Source organism: Rhinoraja longicauda, chromosome 13 (genome assembly GCF_053455715.1).
Source record: "Rhinoraja longicauda isolate Sanriku21f chromosome 13, sRhiLon1.1, whole genome shotgun sequence".
Classification (NCBI taxonomy): domain Eukaryota; kingdom Metazoa; phylum Chordata; class Chondrichthyes; order Rajiformes; family Arhynchobatidae; genus Rhinoraja; species Rhinoraja longicauda.
In genome coordinates, this window is record NC_135965.1 from 39,561,874 (window position 1) to 39,579,583 (window position 17,710).

A 17,710-nucleotide genomic window follows, 5' to 3' on the forward strand; every position below is an offset into this window, starting at 1 on the left:
AGCATTTCTGGATAGTCTTCAACTCCTTTGAAAAACCCTGGACGAGGGAATGGAATATTAAGGGTGTCGGTAATAAATTAAGGTTTCCAACGATAATAAATTAAGGTTTCCAAACGATATATAATGATGAAAATTGTTGTTTTTCCATATTTGCTTTATTAACCTTGGAAACCTATTGCTTAATTTTTCTTTTTTTTAAAAAACACAAATTATTTCATAAGTTGTAATCCGTTGGCCCTTACCACCCCACTAGACTTTACAGTTACAAGCTCAAAATCTGCTGTTTCCAATTAAAATGTGCTCTAGATTTACACAAAATTGAGCACAATGTAGTTTTTATTCTCTTTGGGTTCTGCTTCAACTTCGGAAGTAACTGGCAGGAGGGAACTATATTGAACTGAAAAGATATCCAGGAGACTCGATGTCAGTGTTGGTGTGGTACCAAGCAAAGTGCAGTATAGGAAGTGTGGCATTTCTCTTGGTCTCTACTATTTATACTAGTCGTACTATTTATGGCTTGGTACTGCAGGCTGTGCACTCCATTTATTTGAATATACAGAAAGATCAGTTGCATATTGAACAATTAACAGAAAATTGGCTTTTAAAATTGTGCAGGATTAAACTAAAGTTGTTGTTTGAGAAACTCAGCCAAGGGAATGGCTACCGAGGCCTGTGCCAGATGAACCTGGCTTGCCACCCATTCTGTATGTGGTTGCATGTGTGAATGTTCACATTGTTTAGTTTAGTTTAGTTTAGGTTACTTTAGAGATACAGCGTGGAAACAGGCCCTTCGGCCCACTGAGTCCACACTGACCAGCGATCCCCGCATCTTAACACTACCATACATAGACCAGGGACAATTTTTACATTTATACCAAGCCAATTAACCTACAAACCTGTGCGTCTCTGGAGTGTGGGAGGAAACCGAAGATCTCGGAGAAAACCCAAGTGGTCATGGGTAGAATGTACTAACTCCATACAGACAGCACCCCTAGTCCGGATCGAACCCGGGCCGTCTGGCGCTGTAAGGCAGCAACTCTACTGCTGCGCCACCGTGCCATTATTCAACATATGCTTTGATTCCCAGTCTGCTGTGGATTAGTTGACCTTGGATTGAACATGGCAGGAGCGGTACAATTAGTCTTAGCCCTCAGTAAGACACTGTGTTGCTGGTTAACATGATTGCTGGTGAACACACTGTACCACGCTGGTTAACATGCCAAGTTGTTGCTGGTGAACACGCCGTAACATGCTAGTTAACATGCCAAGTTGTTGCTGGTTAACACGCTTGCTGGTTAACATGCCGTAGATGGATGCACAATTCAAGACCGTGCTCACAGCTTCCTTGAAGAATTAGAATACAGGATTGTCTATGAGTGGTTGCAGTAGTGAATGAATAATCGAGTGCAAGATTACAAATTGTTTGTGGGCCAGATCAGAATTTTTTTTGCGATCTTCAGTTGAGTCCCAGGTACATTGCAGAAAAGAGAAATCTCAGAAACCCAATGGGCTAATCAAAGCCATTAATTGTAAACAAAAAAATTAGGTTCAATTAGGGGATCTTCTGTAATACAACTTAAAACAATAAGTCTTATGGCCATCCTCTGATGGTTTACATAAAGGAAGTTTCCCAGAATGATTTTGTTCAAGTTTGAGAAGTATAAGAAAATAACTGCAGATGCTGGTACAAATCGAAGGTGTTTATTCACAAAATGCTGGAGTAACTCAGCAGGTCAGGCAGCATCTCAGGAATATCCATTCCTTCTCTCCTGAGATGCTGCCTGACCTGCTGAGTTACTCCAGCATTTTGTTCAAGTTTGATCTGTGTTCCTCATTGTTCCCTGTATATGTTTGTTGGATGTTATTGCATCTTCTCTAGTCAGACTTTCAAGAGTTAACTAGTAAGCCAGTAGTATTGAAGCTTGAGTTTCCAGCATTGAACAGCCATAGGAGATTGGCTTTCTTGAAATGAGGATTATGAACCCATTGTAAGCGCTTCAAAATACTTTTCTACATTGATATGGTTCCTTGTAATAATATCCTGAGTTGAGGAAAATGGACAGTAAGCTGACGAAGAAATTACTGCAAGACAAAGAAGTGCTACGCAAAGTGCTCAAGGAACTCAGCGGGCCGGGCAACATCTGTGGACAGATGTTGCTTTGGGTCAGGACCCTTCTTCAGACTGTCTCCAGGAGTCAAAGATCTCCAGGAGAACCTTCTGCGTGCTAAGAAGGTTCTCACGGGAACAGAGGGATGTGGAAGTCAAAGGGTTTCATGTCAAGGGTAAGTTGTATTGACTGAAGATTAGTGGATGTAGGAGTTTAAAAAGAACAAAAGTATAGGAGCGTTTATATGGATAAAGGACCCTACAGCCACTTGGTTTTGGGGTTGATTAGGTCTTTCAGGCTATCTCACTCTGAGATAGGTTCCCGGAAAGGGGAGGAATGGTCAAGAGAGTGTTTATAAAGGAGTCTTCTAGAAAATACTTCTACGTAAAAGATTGTTGGAATTGAAACACTGTTTCTGCAGTTTTCTGGGTCATTTGTCTACTTGGAATCTGAAACTGAGGTTCTTTATAATACAAGCTATGAATACATTAGGTAATGCATCAAGGATAACTAGTTAATTCGCAAATTAACCATGATCACATCGAACAATGTAATAAGCTTGTGGGACTGTGTGGCCTACTTTTGATTCCTTGTCCCAATCTCTGTTTAATGAGGTTGCTGGATGAATATTGGACAAAGCACCAGGGATGAACCCTCTGATCTTCTTTGAAATTGTGCCCGAGGATCTTTTACCTGAATTGCAAATCCCCACAGTGCTGTCTGTACTCCCTCTGTATTAAACAGAAGTGTCAGCCTGTGCATTTGTTTGGCCAGAAGTCTCTTGACTCAGTGCTTATCCTATAACCTCCCATCTCTCAGGCAAGTGGGTAACTAGCTGAACTGGTGAAAAAGTGGTGCTGCCATCTTCTGCCTTTGAAAAGTGGGATGTCTTAAAAAAAAATAATCAAGAATCATGTTTATAATTTATGGTGCATTTAATCTTTAGCAACTGGTAGGATATTGAGACTGAATTTAAAAAAAAATTAAATGCCAGTGGCCTAGGATGCAAAAGAAAACTGTGCCCACAAGTCTTAATTAATATGCGCTACCTTGTAAATATTTAAAAACCGATGGGAAGAGGTAAGTAAAATTGTAGAGAATGCCGCTCGGCCCAGGAGGTGTCTTCGACGCTGGGGCCCTTCAGTTTACACTTGTCTCTGCTTTTAATTTTACCGTAAGTGCTGAAATAATAATCTGCTCGACAAAATGACCGAATCATTCAAATTGGCAACAAAGTCTTTTACATTAACAAGGGAAGACATTGGAAAACCAGTTCATTAGCGGCTTGGTGTTTACATGATTTAAAAGAGTGTGAGCAATCAAAGAGAATTGGAATGGATTTGTGGTTAGGTTATGTCTAAGATAGACACAAAATGCTGGAGGAACTCAGCGGGTCAAACAGCATCTCTGGAGAAAAGGAATATCGGTGACGTTTTGGGTCGAGACCCTTCTTCAGAGATTCAGCTAGCTAATCGGATTGATTTTCTTTTGAGGAGCCAACCTTATATAGTTGACCAAACAAATGTGGTCTATATTTGCTGTTTTGATACAGCGAAGGAGATAGGGTGGCTATTGCAACGTCTCACATTCCACTTGGACAGTTTACAACCCAACAGTGGGAACATTGAACTCCAAATTTATGTAATTCCCTCCTCTCCCCCCAACCCCCTCTCTCTTCCCACTGCTCCTTTCCCCTCTTCCAAACACTCCCATCCCCAACCTACTCATCTCCCTTTTATCCCCCCTCTTTCCCCTCCCCCCCCCCATCACCTTCCATCGACAGCCCTCCCACTTGCTTTACATTTCACTCCTTTTCCCTCCTTATGACACCCTTTTGCCTCTTTTACATCTCTCGGCATGATCAGAGAGCGAGAGAAAGAGAGAGAGGGAGTGATAGTGAGAGGGCGATGTAGTATGTCAGTGAGTGAGCGTGAGATGGAGTGTCAGTGAGAGAGATGGAGTGTGTCAGTGAGAAATTAATGAACTTAATTAATAAAATCATTATTAAGAAATTAATTAATAAAATCATTATCACATAGGATATGTCACAGTGAAATATTTTGTTTTATTTACCGTACACAAAGTGTAGGGATGCCGACAAAGTTAAAAAGTGTTCCAATGTAGTCCCAATGGTCCCTTGTTGTTCTTGTCCCCCCCCTCCACCCCCCCTTGCCGGGCCCATCTTTGTTCTCTCGGCGACGAGAGAGCATGTTGCTAAACTCTCGTCGACGAGAGAGCATGTTCAGTCTGAAGAAGGGTCTCGACCCGAAACGTCACCCATTCCTTCTCTCCCGAGATGCTGCCTGACCTGCTGAGTTACTCCAGCATTTTGTGAATAATTTTCTGCCTCTTTCCGCTTCACATAATAGCGTTTGGTTTAAAGAAGCATCTGCTGTTCCTTCCTACACTCACTATGAAAGATCCTGCCAATGTGCAAGGCCTCCCCCTGTGAAGAGTGAGCAGCTTCAGACCTGTTTGCCACCGAGTGAGTCACACAAGACAAATCCAAACGCTGTTTGCAGATCAGCAGCAGGCATGAGCTGCTTATTGCTGGCCACAAGCTCTGAGTCAGAGTTTATTTGTTCATGTACAACTAGAGAATGAATAAGCCTTTTGCCTGTTCTGAGATTGTTTAGACTACACTGAGAAATGGCCAGATTTATGCTGCATCATACTGTAATGTAGCCAATGAAAAAAAAATCTAGTTTGAGCTAACTAACTGTGGAAAAAATGTGAAATAAAAGTCTTGTAACCATCCAAGTGATTGCTTGCAAGTGCCTACAGTGAGCGGCACGGTGGTGCAGTGGTAGAGTTGCTGTCTTACAGTTCCAGAGAACCAGGTTCAATCCTGACCATGGGCGCTGCCTGTACAGAGTTTGTACATCCTCTCCGTGATCACGTGGGTTTTCCCCGGGTGCTCTGGTTTCCTCCCATACTCCAAAGACGAACAGGTTTGTAGGTTAATTAGCTTGACTAGGAAAGTGCTGGTGTACAGGGATTGCTGGTCGGTGCAGACTTGGTGGGCCGAAGGGCATGTTTCCACATTGGCTAAGCTAAGCTAAGCTACTGTCTAGTGGCTAGTTTAGTTTGGTTTAGATTAGTTTAGCGATACAGTGTGGAGACAGGGCCTTCGACCCTCCAGGTCCACGCCGCCCAGCAATCACCAATACACGAGTTCTATCCTAGACACAAGGGACAATTTTGAGCAGCCAATTAACGTACAAACCTGCACGTCTTTAATGTGGGAGGAAACTGGAGCACCCGGAGAAAACACATGGTCACAGGGAGAACGTACAAATTTGGTACAGGCAGCACCCGTAGTCATGATCGAACCCGGGTCTGTGGTGCTGTAAGGCAGCAACACTACCACTGTGCCAACGTGCTGCCCAAAGGCTAATCCTATTGCAAAACAGTTACACCTGCAGAACATCCTGTGAAGTCTATAATTGTACTGGTTAAATTTCTATGTGCAGTTAATATTTTTGAGATAAAATATTCTGAGTGTGTTGAAAATTCCACTCTTACGTAAGAAGTACTGTTGAAAACATTTTTTTGCAAAATGCATAGTTATTCATTTTATGCAGCAAATAGAATATATGGAGCAGAAAGAGCAAGCAGCAACTACTTTTCAATTCAATATTTACACTTCATTCAGTGTGAAAATTTGCCACAATTAATATTTGATTAACATAATTATTATTGTCAGTGGATTATTGAAGGACCTGTTTCCACGCCATACCTCCAAAACTAAACTAAACAAAACTAATGTATTATGAAGTAAAGGTTTGCTAAAGTGTTGAACTGTGATTCATGTTTAAATTGAAGTGCTTCACTGTTAACATTGCTGCAGTAATGTGTGCCTATTGCAATGTCTGAATCTGGGAGAGTTAAAATCATATGTAATTTGTAAAAGTTAACTAGACATTTTAATCTAAAGTACTGCAATTAGACCTTAATCCACATGGCACAGTAATTGTGTTTGGAATTCTTTTTTTTTAAAGGACTAAATATTGTGCTTTGCAACTTTAGACTTATTAACACCACTGTTAGTGGCTATTTCAATTACACAGTTACACAAAAAAAATCTCAAACCTCAGAGGTATACAATAGAGCTGCTGTACTTTGTTAATTGTGCAGTAAGGATTAGCGGTGAACCCATTATTAGAAATCCTTAGAGATAGCCGACTGAGTGACATGAATTTAAGGCTTTCAACATGCTTTGGGATTAGCCTGTACTTTTGACGAAGGCAGAAGTGTTGAATGCAGAATATACATCTCTACTAAAGGACGAGAATGAAAGGACCAGAAATGAGTAGGTAAACATATGCTGAGAGCATTTGATGGCACTGGACCTATGTTCGCTGGAGTTTAGAAGAATGAGGGGGACCTCATTGGAATGTACAGAGTAGTGCAAGGCTCGGATAGAGTGGAGAGGATGTTTCTACTCGTGGGAGAGTCTAGGACTAGAGGTCATAGCCTCAGAATTAAAGGACTTTATCTTAGGAAGGAGATGAGGAGGAATTTCTTTGGTCAGCGGGTGTTGAATCTGTGGAATTCATTGCCACAGAAGGCTGTGGAGGTAAAGTCAGTGGATATATTTAAGGCAGAGATAGGTAGATTCTTGATTAGTACTGGTGTCAGAGGTTATGAGGGGAAGGCAAGACAATGGAGTTAGGAGGGAGAGATAGATCAGCCATGAGTGAATGGTGTATATTTGATGGGCTGAATGGCCTATATCTACTCCGATCACTTATGATCTTCTGAGGAGCTGTAGAGGGCAGGGTGCACCTGGATTTTATGGACATAATATTGTCAATTAAAATGTAAATGGCAGACTTGATTATTGTATTTAAGATGTTGGCCATGAGATCACACCTTGTGACATTAGCAGTGGTTTATGGAATTCTTGAACTTCCTGGTTATACCTCTTTGTAAGTAAGGGAAAGCAAGTTGGTATAAACTTCAAGCTGAGTGAGTAAACTTCATAGTGAGGCCCACCGGAAATTGGAGGAACAGCACCTCATATTTTGCTTGGGCAGCTTGCAGCCCAGCGGTATGAACATCGACTTCTCCAACTTTAGATAGTTCCTCTGGCCCTCTCTTCCCCTCCCCCTTCCCAGTTCTCCCACTGTCTTCCTGTCTCCATCTATATCCTTTCTTTGTCCCGTCCCCCCCTGACATCAGTCTGAAGAAGGGTGTCGACCCGAAACGTCACCCATTCCCTCTCTCCTGAGATGCTGCCTGACCTGCTGAGTTACTCCAGCATTTTGGAGCTTGCAGCCCAGCGTCAATAGTCTATTCTGCAGAGCACCATCACAGAATGATTCCTTTAGTTTAGCTTTCGTTTAGTTGAGAAATACAGCGCGGAAACAGGCCATTCGGCCCACCGAGTCCGTGCCGACCAGCAATGCCTGACACACTAGGGACAATTTACAATTGACACAAGCTAATTAACCTACGAACTTGCACATCTTTGGGGGGGGTGGGAAGAAACCGGAGCACCCGGAGAAAACCCACGCAGTCCAAGGGAGAATGAACAAACTCCGTACAGACAGCACCTGTAGTCAGGATCGAACCCCGGTCTCTGGCATTGTAAGCAGTAACTCTGCAGCTGCACCATTGTGCCACCCTCTAATATATGAATTCACTATTGTCACAAAGTATTATTCCACATTAAAATAAAAACTCTTAACGGACACTGAACCCGGAATCAAGATGAAGACAAAAAAACAAGCTGCTGGAGGGAATCAAACAGACAACATTTTGGATAGGCTGTCCATTTCCATTCACAGATGCTGTCTGACCTGCTGAGTTTTTCCAGCACTTTGGTTTCAATAGACAATAGACAGTAGGTGCAGGAGTAGGCCATTCAACCCTTTGAGCCAGCACCGACCGCCATTCAATGTGATCATGGCTGACCATTCACAATCAGTACCGGGTTTCTGCTCAAGAGACCCGGGTTCGAACCTGACTACGGGTGCTGTCTGTACGGAGTTTGTACGTTCTCCCTGTGTCCGCGTGGCTTATCTCCGGGTGCCCCGGTTTCCTCCCACAGTCCAAAGACGTGCAGGTTTGTAGGTTTATTGCATTTGGTAAAATTGTAAATTGTCCCGAGTGTGCAGGATAGTGTTAGTGCACGTGGGGATCTCCGGTCGGCACGGATTTGGCCTGTTTCCATGCTGTGTCTCTAAAGTCTAAAAAGTAAATCTTTGCTGGAAAGACAAGGTTGAACCATACTTTCAGTTATCAATCAAAATCTTATAAACATAAAGGGAATTCTGAGCTGGGGCATTATTTAGCTGTGGGGCTTTATCAGATGTTGATGGTCAATTGAAGCTTATTGACGAGGCTTATAAACAACTGCTTGGTTGAAGTGTCTGAGAGATTATCTGCCTTTGAGAAAGGAGAGGAGATATTAATACACTCAAGGGAAATGTAGCTTCCTCATAATAAATTGACAGATAAAATAGATTTTATTGCAACACTGATTATTGTTGGTTTTACATGTCTGGCCACAGGGGAGGTTTTTAAAGTGGAATGTGCCTATCCCCTCACAAATTTTGCGAGTAAATAATTTAAATTTGATTTTTCATTCCAGTGCATCTGATTCCTGTGGCTTCGTCAAAAGAGGATGGAATGGTGGCTAAAAACAGAAAGCGAATTTTGGTAAATATGTATACCGCCCCTCCCAGCCTGGATCCCATTTATGAAGCCTACCTGTACTGCAACTTGCCGAATACCACTGACCACGGCCTGGAAGGTATGATGTGAAATGGAGTGTATTAATATCCCTCGAGTGTATTGATATCTCCTCTCCTTTCTGGTGGCGCAGCGGTAGAGTTTCTGTCTCACAGAATGAGGGGGGGGGGGGTGGGACCTCATTGAAACATACATAATAGTGAAAGGCTTGGATCGAGTGGATGTGGAGAGGATGTTTCCGCTGGTGGGAGAGTCTAGGACTAGAGGTCACAGCCTCAGAATTCAAGGACGTTCCTTCGGGAAGGAGATGAGGAAAAATTTCTTTAGTCAGGGGGTGGTGAATCTGTGAAATTCTTTGCCCCAGAAGGCTGTGGAGGCCAAGTCAGTGGATATTTTAAAAGCAGAGATAGATAGATTCTTGATTAGTACAGGTGTCAGAGGTTATGGGGGAAAGGCAGGAGAATGGGGTTAGGAGTGAGAGATAGATCAGCCATGATTGAATGGCAGAGTTGACTTGATGGGCCGAATGGCCTAATTCTACTCCTATCACTTATGACCTTATGAACCAGGTTCGATCCTGATAACGAGTACTGTCCGTACGGAGTTTGTACGTTCTCCCCGTGACCTGTGTGGGTTTCTCCGGGTGCTCCATTTCCTCCCACACTCCAAAGACGTCCAGGTTTGTGGGCTAATTGGCTTAATATAAATTGTAAATTGTCCCCAGTGTGTGTAGTATAGTGTTAATGTGCGGGGATCGCTGGTCAGCACAGACTCGGTGGATCGAAGGGTCTGTTTACGCATAGCATCTCTAAACTGAACTGAACTGAACTGAGCTGAACTGAGCTGAACTGAGCTGAACTGAACTGAACTGAACTGAACTGAACTGAACTGAACTGAACTGAACTGAACCGAACCGAACCGAACCTGGAAACTTGGAACAGCACTCTGCAAATGAAAGCTAGATTTCTTGAGGAAATTAATTTAAAACAGATGTCACAGTATCTATAAACATAAATCAGTCTGGAGTGCACTGTTATCACCCACTGAGTTTTATGCTGTAAAAATAGACATAGCTAATTGCTGCTTGTGATAATCACTGGATGTATTGTAATGGTCTGAAGCAGTTATCTCAGTGTAGGTCTAGTGGATTGCTGTCTCGAGTAATCTTCATCAAGAATTACATTTGACATTTAATAATAGGTCTTTAAAATGGGATAGAACTCCCAAATGCCCATGCCATGTACCATTTAACAAAAATAAGGCTCCAGTCACAAGGGAGATCCCACTACAAGTCGTTCACCACCCTGATGTAGGATGGTATTGATGGATCTCAATCTTGGAACATCTGATGTACAACATCCAGTCCGTCACACAAACTAACCTCCCTTCCGTTGACTCCATCTACACCAAGCTGCCTTGGCAAGGCCACCAGCATAATCGAGGACCAATCTCACTTCCTCTTCTCCCCTTTCCCCATCAGGAGTTTGAGAATGCACACCTCCAGATTCAGGGGCAGTTTCTTTCCAGCTGTTTGTCAGGCAAGTGAACTGTCCTCTCACCAACTAGAGAGTAGTCCAGGCCAAAGGGCCTGTTTACTTTCAATCGAAAGATCTGCTGGCAATTCATTTTCTTGCTTAAATATAAGGCTTTTTATTTATTTATTTATTTAAAATATAACTTGCCAACATTCTCCAAGTTTAGATAGTTCCTCTGTCCCTCTCTTCCCCTCCCCCTTCCCAGATCTCCCTCTATCTTCCTGTCTCCACCTATATCCTTCCTTTGTCCCGCCCCCCTGACATTAGTCTGAATAAGGGTCTCGACCCGAAACGTCACCCAAATGCTGAGTTACTCCAGCATTTTGTGAATAAATACCTTCGATTTGTACCAGCATCTGCAGTTATTTTCTTATAGGCTTTTTATACCGATTGGAATGGAAGATAGGGATGGGGGAGAGAGGAGATTCTTTGTTTTAGATTTCATCTAAAAAGCTGCATCTTTGACAGTGAAACACTCTCTCAGTGTTGCTTGACATTATGGCAGCAATTCTAACCTTCATCACCTGGGCAATACTTTGATAGATTCCTTATTGCAGTTTACTTTAGTTACTTTACTTTAGAGATGCAGCGTGCAAACAGGCCCTTCGGCCCGCCGAGTCCCTGCTGGCCAGCGATCACCCCGTACACTAGCATCATCCTACGCACTTGGGATCATTTACAATTTTAGCAAAGCTAATTAACCTATAAACCTGCATGTCTTTGGAGTTTGAGAGGAAACCGGAGCACCTGGGGAAAACTCATGGGGCCACAGGGAGAACGTACAAACTCCGTACAGACAGCACCCGTAGTAGTCAGGATCAAATCCAGGTCTCTGGTGCTGTAAGGCAGCTACTCTACCGTTGCGCCAACATGCCGCCCTGAATCATCATCTTCAAGTATAGTGATTAGAGGTTTTAACAAATGCCAACCTGATTATATCCAGAATCCAGTATACACTTAGAAGAATTTCTTAATTAACTTGTTTCAAAGAGAAAAACATGAAAGATTGCGTGTAGAAAAAATGTAAATATACTGAGCTGTCTTGCTACCCCTGTGAGCTCTCTAGATTTTATGACTCCCAAGCCTAAAGTCAGGCATTTTAAATACTAGTGCGATCAATTCCCCAGTCAAAATAAGTCTACTCAAATCAAAGGAACATTAGATTTTAATTATTTCAGGTCTTTATTAAAAAAAAAGAGTTATTGAGCAGAATTTTATTCAAGCTACACCACAGAAAACCAGCTGACATCTGTTCGAAAGCAAATAATAATTTATTGTTGTAGACCCCAAAAGGAGCTTTTACAAAGACCAAATTAGGTCAGGAGGTACAGCGTGTTTTGATGTTTTTTTTGTTGCTTTTCAACTGAATACCTTTTCCTGTATAATGAAACACTTTTATTGTCTTACTTCAGTATATGGGATGTTCCAATCAAGTTCTAAAGAAAGTAAAGATTAGCTAACGAGAAACTAATTAATCTGGCAGTAAAATTCTGAGTGCCGGTAATAATTTAGGTGCAATTTAAGTTCTCGTTGGGTTTGATGTGAAAACAGGAAGCAATATCCACCCAGAGAGTAATGAGTAGTTGAAAATACCTCTCCCAAGAAAGGCTGTTGCACTGAGTCAATTGAAATTTTCAAGACTGAAATAAATACATTTTTTTTATTAGGTAGGAGTATTAAGTCAAGATTCAAGAGTGTTTAATTGACATCTGTGCTGAAAACAGAACAGGAAAAATTCTTACCTGGTCTGTGCTCGTAAATAACACAATAAACAAAAAGAAAGTTCATTCAATTTACAAAAAAATAATGTTAGTGCAACAAAAGCCCGAAGTCCCAAGTGCAAGCAAGACAGTTCATGATTTTGTTTGTGTTTGTGGTGTTCAAGAGTCTTAGATGTGAAGCTAAAGCAATTAAATATAGTTAAGATTCAACTTAATTGTGATTCAAGTGAACAATTTTCAAGTTGAACTCACATTGATGGGTCAAATAATGTCCTGTGCTTCCATATTATATAATGGTAAGGTGCCTTGTAGCCTTTATCTACTGCTGATATGATTACTGCCGAATACTCAGACCTAGCCAAATCTAGTAACAGAGATTTTAAATGGAAGATCATCACAGAGTCATAGGGTCACGCAGCATGGAAAAAGGCACTTCGCCCCAACTTGCTCATGCCAACCAAACTGTCCCTTCTACACTAGTCCCACCTGCCTGCATTTGGCCCATATTCCTCTAACCCTACCTGTCCAATAGACAATAGACAATAGGTGCAAGGGGAGGCCATTCGGCCCTTCGAGCCAGCACCGCCATTCAATGTGATCATGGCTGATCATTCTCAATCAGTACCCCGTTCCTGCCTTCACCCCATACCCCCTGACTCCGCTATCCTTAAGAGCTCTATCTAGCTCTCTCTTGAATGCATTGAGTCCATACGCCTTTTAAATGTTATTACAGTATCTGCCTCAACTATCTCCTCTGGCACCTCATTCCATATGTCCACCATCTTCTGTGTGGAAAAGGTTGCCCTTCCGATTCCTATTAATTTTTTTCCCTCCCATCTTCAACCTACATCCTCTGGTTCTTGACTCCTCAACTCTAGGTAAAGGACTCTGCATCTCCCCTGTCCATCCCTCTCATGATCTTATGCATCTCTTTAAGAACACTCTTCATCCTCCTGCGCTCTCCGTCCTTGTTTGCCCAAACTCTCCCTCTTGCGCAGGCCCTCGAGTCCTGGCAACATCCTCATCAAATTTAGTACATTATATTTTATAAGACGCCATTGTGTCATTTACATGCGTCAGATGACAAACTGCTTCTAATAAGTAAATCAATCAGCATTTCTTATATAACTGTAATATTTTTTTGTTTGGAAAATCCATTTGCAACAAATATCACAACCAGGTTCAGAAATTGATTTGTTTTTGTGCAATTTTCTAATGAAATGAAGATCGATGCGGTGTAGAATCAACCGTACAGTGACAATAAAATAAAAGGGCACTTCACGGCTCAATTGAAATGCAGATTGGTTTGTGAAATTTGACTTGGTATTTCAGCATGTAAGACTGCATCCTAAACCACTGTGAGCATTACGTACCCATGCTTCAAAATGAAAGGGTGCAGAGGCAATATCAATCAACTTATGACAATGCTTTGACGTTGCTGTGAAACTGCAGTTTGTAAGTGCATGAAGGAATTGATTGCTGGGAAAATGAAGGCCTGTTAAGACTAAGTAAGAGGACTGCCTATAAGTTAGATGAGGGGGGACCTCATTGAAACATCGAATAGTGAAAGGCCTGGATAGAGTGGATGGGGAGAGGATGTTTCCATTAGTGGAAAAGTCCAGGAACGGAGGTCATAGCCTCAGAAAAAAAGGAGATTCCTTTAGGAAGGAGATGAGGAGGAAGTTCTTTAGTCAGAGGGTGGTGAATCTGAGAAATTCATTGCTACAGAAGGCTGTGGAGGCCAAGTCAATGAATATTTTGAAGGTAGAGGTAAATAGATTCTTGATTAGTACAGGTGTCAGGGTTATGGGGAGAAGGCAGGAATTCAGTTAAGTTCAGTTTAGTTTATCTAAGCAGTATATTTTACATGCTTAAAAATACACAAAGTGCTGGAGTAATTCAGTGGGTCAGGCAGCATCTCTGGAGAACATTAATAAGTGACGTTTCAGGTCGGGACCCTCCTTCGATCTCAGGAAAGCTATCTAACATGGATTGAGGTGACCCTGGGGTTGCCAGGGTGGTTAACACCATCCCATTGACCTTCAGTTCAAAGCGAGCACAGAATGCATTGAGCTCGTTAGGGAGGGATGCACAGTTACTGCCAGCGATACTGCCTGACTTGACTTTGGAAGCGTTGCTACAAATGACAGGTGTCCATGTAGTTATTCTGGGACTCAACTTGGTCCAGAATTCTTTCTTGCCATCCCTGATGGCTTTGCGAAGGTTGTATTTAGATTTCTCGTACAGGTCGCGATCATTCGATTTGAAAGCCGCACACTTGTACTTCAGTCGGGTGTGAACCTCACGCTTCATCCTTGGTTTCCGGTTTGGGGAACACTTGGGTTGTTGCCTTTGGCATGTGGTTCCCTGCACACTTACTGATGAAGTGTGTGACGGCAACTGCTTACTGAAGCATGGAGGTTGCAGAGCCAACTTTTGCATTAGGCACCCACGTAAATGATCAATAAAATCTTTTTTTATTGAGCTCCTGGATGATGAGTCACAGACTGTTGTACTCACAGTTTCTTGAACTGAATCTCAATAGTTAATTGATCAATCTTGCAGAGATGTTTCCATCAGCTGCATTAGTCTATTTAGAGTCATAGAGTCAAACAGCGTGGAAACAGGCCCTTCGTCCCAACTAGTCCACGCCGACCGACATGTCCCATCTACACTTGTCCCACCTGCCTGTATTTGCCCCAGAGCCCTCTATACCTGGCCTATCGCGTACCTGTCTAATTGTTTCTTAAACATTACTCATAATTTCACTATGAAGTAAAGCCTGAACTGCAGGTATTGGTGTAAAAACCAGTCAGACCAGCCAGAAAAGATTAGTCTCCAAGCATATTAGTGAGAAGTTTCAATGAGTTGGAGTTGCAACTTCCCTTCAGTGAAAACCAAATTTAAACTGTAAATTAGTGTTCACCATGTCATCATAATTTTAAGCAATTGAGCAGAAATATTCCAAGTTAGTTGACATTCGTTAGTGATTTCTGATTTCGTTGTTTGGTCCTTGCCGTGCAAGATGGCAGGAGAATGGGGTTGAGAGGGAAAGATAGATCCTCCATGATTGAATGACGGAGTAGACTCGACGGGCCGAATGGCCTAATTTGGCTCCTGTGACTTACGAGCTTATTTTCCTGGAATTTGAGTAGGTTGACACAGACTTTGTTTAAAATGAAATAACCAGATCTGATCTGTAACAGTGGAGACGCATATGGAACCAGAAATGAGCTGTGTTGCAAACTTTACTTCAATACGACCATCATGACCTTAGCTTTAATACCGTGACAGATGTTCACTGAACATGCATTCCAACACTTGATTCAAGACAACTGCTTTCCCAGCCGTTGCTGCCTACAAGGACCAAATTTAGTGGCAACTCCTTGGCTGAGCATTAATAGCTGTTTCATCACTTGCAAATTGGAAGCAAATAACTCTCAAGTAATTTATAGCACCAATGATTTTTTGAAAGAGTTTAACTATTATAATTTGGTCGACTGAGTTTCAGAAAGCAGGCCTCTTGCTTCGGTTTTATGGCACTGGGGTTAGCAGTCTCTTCAAGATTAGTGTCCATCCTTCATATGTTCAAGGCCATGTGTCTATCTTAGACAATAGACAATAGACAATAGGTGCAGGAGTAGGCCATTCAGCCCTTCGAGCCAGCACCGCCATTCAATGCGATCATGGCTGATCACTCTCAATCAGTACCCCGTTCCTGCCTTCTCCCCATACCCCCTCACTCCGCTATCCTTAAGAGCTCTATCCAGCTCTCTCTTGAAAGCATCCAACAAACTGGCCTCTACTGCCTTCTGAGGCAGAGAATTCCACACCTTCACCATTCTCTGAATGAAAAAGTTCTTCCTCATCTCCGTTCTAAATGGCCTACCCCTTATTCTTAAACTGTGGCCCCTTGTTCTGGACTCCCCCAACATTGGGAACATGTTTCCTGCCTCTAATGTGTCCAATCCCCTAATTATCTTATATGTTTCAATAAGATCCCCCCTCATCCTTCTAAATTCCAGTGGAAACAAGCCTAATTGCTCCAGCCTTTCAACATACGACAGTCCCGCCATTCCGGGAATTAACCTAGTGAACCTACGCTGCACGCCCTCAATATCTTGGATGTAATCAAGTGTAATCAAGCTCCCCGTAGTCGTTTTAGTTTTTATTTATTTTTTGTTTTAGAGATGCAGCGTGGAAACAGGCACTTCGGCTCACCAAGTCCGCACCGACCAGCGATCCCCGTGCATTAACGCCATCTACACACACTAGGGACAATTTACATTTATACCAAGCCAATTAACCTGCAAACCTGCACGTCTTTGGAGTCTGGGAGGAAACTGAAGATCTCGGAGACAACCCACGCGGTCACGGGGAGAACGTGCAAACTCCGTACAGACAGCACCCTCGTAGTCAGAATCGAACCCGGGTCTCCAAGGTAGCAACTCTACCGCTGCGCCACCGTCTTCACCCAATTCCTTTCTAACCTGGGTACAGTGGCACAGCTGGTAGAGTTGCTGCCTTACAGCGCCAGAGATCCTGACCTTGGGTGCTTCCTGCATGGAGTTTGTACGTTCTCCCTGTGACTGCGTGGATTTCCTCTCGGTGCTTCGAACAATAAACATGACAATAAACTAAACCAAACTAAAAGATCCCCTGCCCCTCAGAACTGGAGAACAGGGTATTGTGTCTCAGAACCTTACTCTCCACCCCGCCCCCCCCCCCCTCCCCCCCACTTCCCCAACCTCCACCCCATCTCATAACTTCAGACGCATATTTATCCTGAAGAGCTTCATTCTTGTATTGAAGATAAACACAAAATGCTGGAGTAACTCAGCGGGTCAGGCAGCATCTCTGGAGACAACCCAAAGGGTTCCGACCAGAATGTCACTATTCCTTTTCTCCAGAGTTGCTGCGTGACCCGCTGAGTTACTCCAGCATCATGTGTCTATCTTGGGTGCAAACCAGCATCTGCAGTTCCTTCCTACACATTTCTTTCTCGTGCACTCTGGTACAATGCACCAATAGTAATCCTCGTTCTTTAATCTCTTTTCTCATTCGTTCTATCGTAGCCCAAGGGCCTCATCCCTCTTTCTGCCTATGAACTTTGGTTTAGAGATACAGTGTGGAACCAGGTCCTTCGACCCACCGAAGTCCGCACCGACCAGCATCCTACACACTATCCAAACCACATCAGGGATAATTTACACACACACCAAGCCAATTAACCCACATACCTGCACGTCTTTGGAGTGTGGGAGGAAACCCAAGATCCCGGACGGTCACGGGGAGAACGTACAAACTCTGTACAGACAGCACCCCTAGTCGGGATCGAACCTGGATCTCCGGCGCTGCAAGCACTGTAAGGCAGCAACTCTACCGCTGCGCCACCGTGGCAGCCACCTTGATCTTCATACATTCTCTAGATGTTCATCACCTTCCTTCATTCTGTTCGGCTGCTGCTCGGTTTCCTATCAGATAAATGCACTCACATTCTCAGCATTAATTGCATGACATTGTCAATATGTATTGCTTTGAGATTAACTTTGTCGAAGCAGTCATATCCAGACAAATGTAGACTGCATTTTAAACTACTTCAAATGAATGTGCATAACCTCTGGCATAAAACACTTATTAATTTATC

The 17,710-nt window shown here is 42.9% G+C and overlaps 1 protein-coding gene across 6 annotated transcripts in view; it reads left to right on the forward strand.

The window, feature by feature from the left end:
• The window catches only part of pxylp1 (2-phosphoxylose phosphatase 1), a 117,833-nt gene that overhangs the window by 72,196 nt on the left and 27,927 nt on the right, over nucleotides 1-17,710 (forward strand). For 5 of the 6 annotated variants that reach the window (XM_078410037.1, XM_078410039.1, XM_078410038.1 and 2 more), the window contains one exon: nucleotides 8,707-8,868. In XM_078410037.1, coding sequence (XP_078266163.1) covers nucleotides 8,707-8,868 — 162 coding nt within the window. Of the gene's footprint in view, nucleotides 1-2,214; nucleotides 2,284-8,706; nucleotides 8,869-17,710 lie in introns of those variants that run through there. The other variant, XM_078410043.1, reaches the window with a different exon arrangement.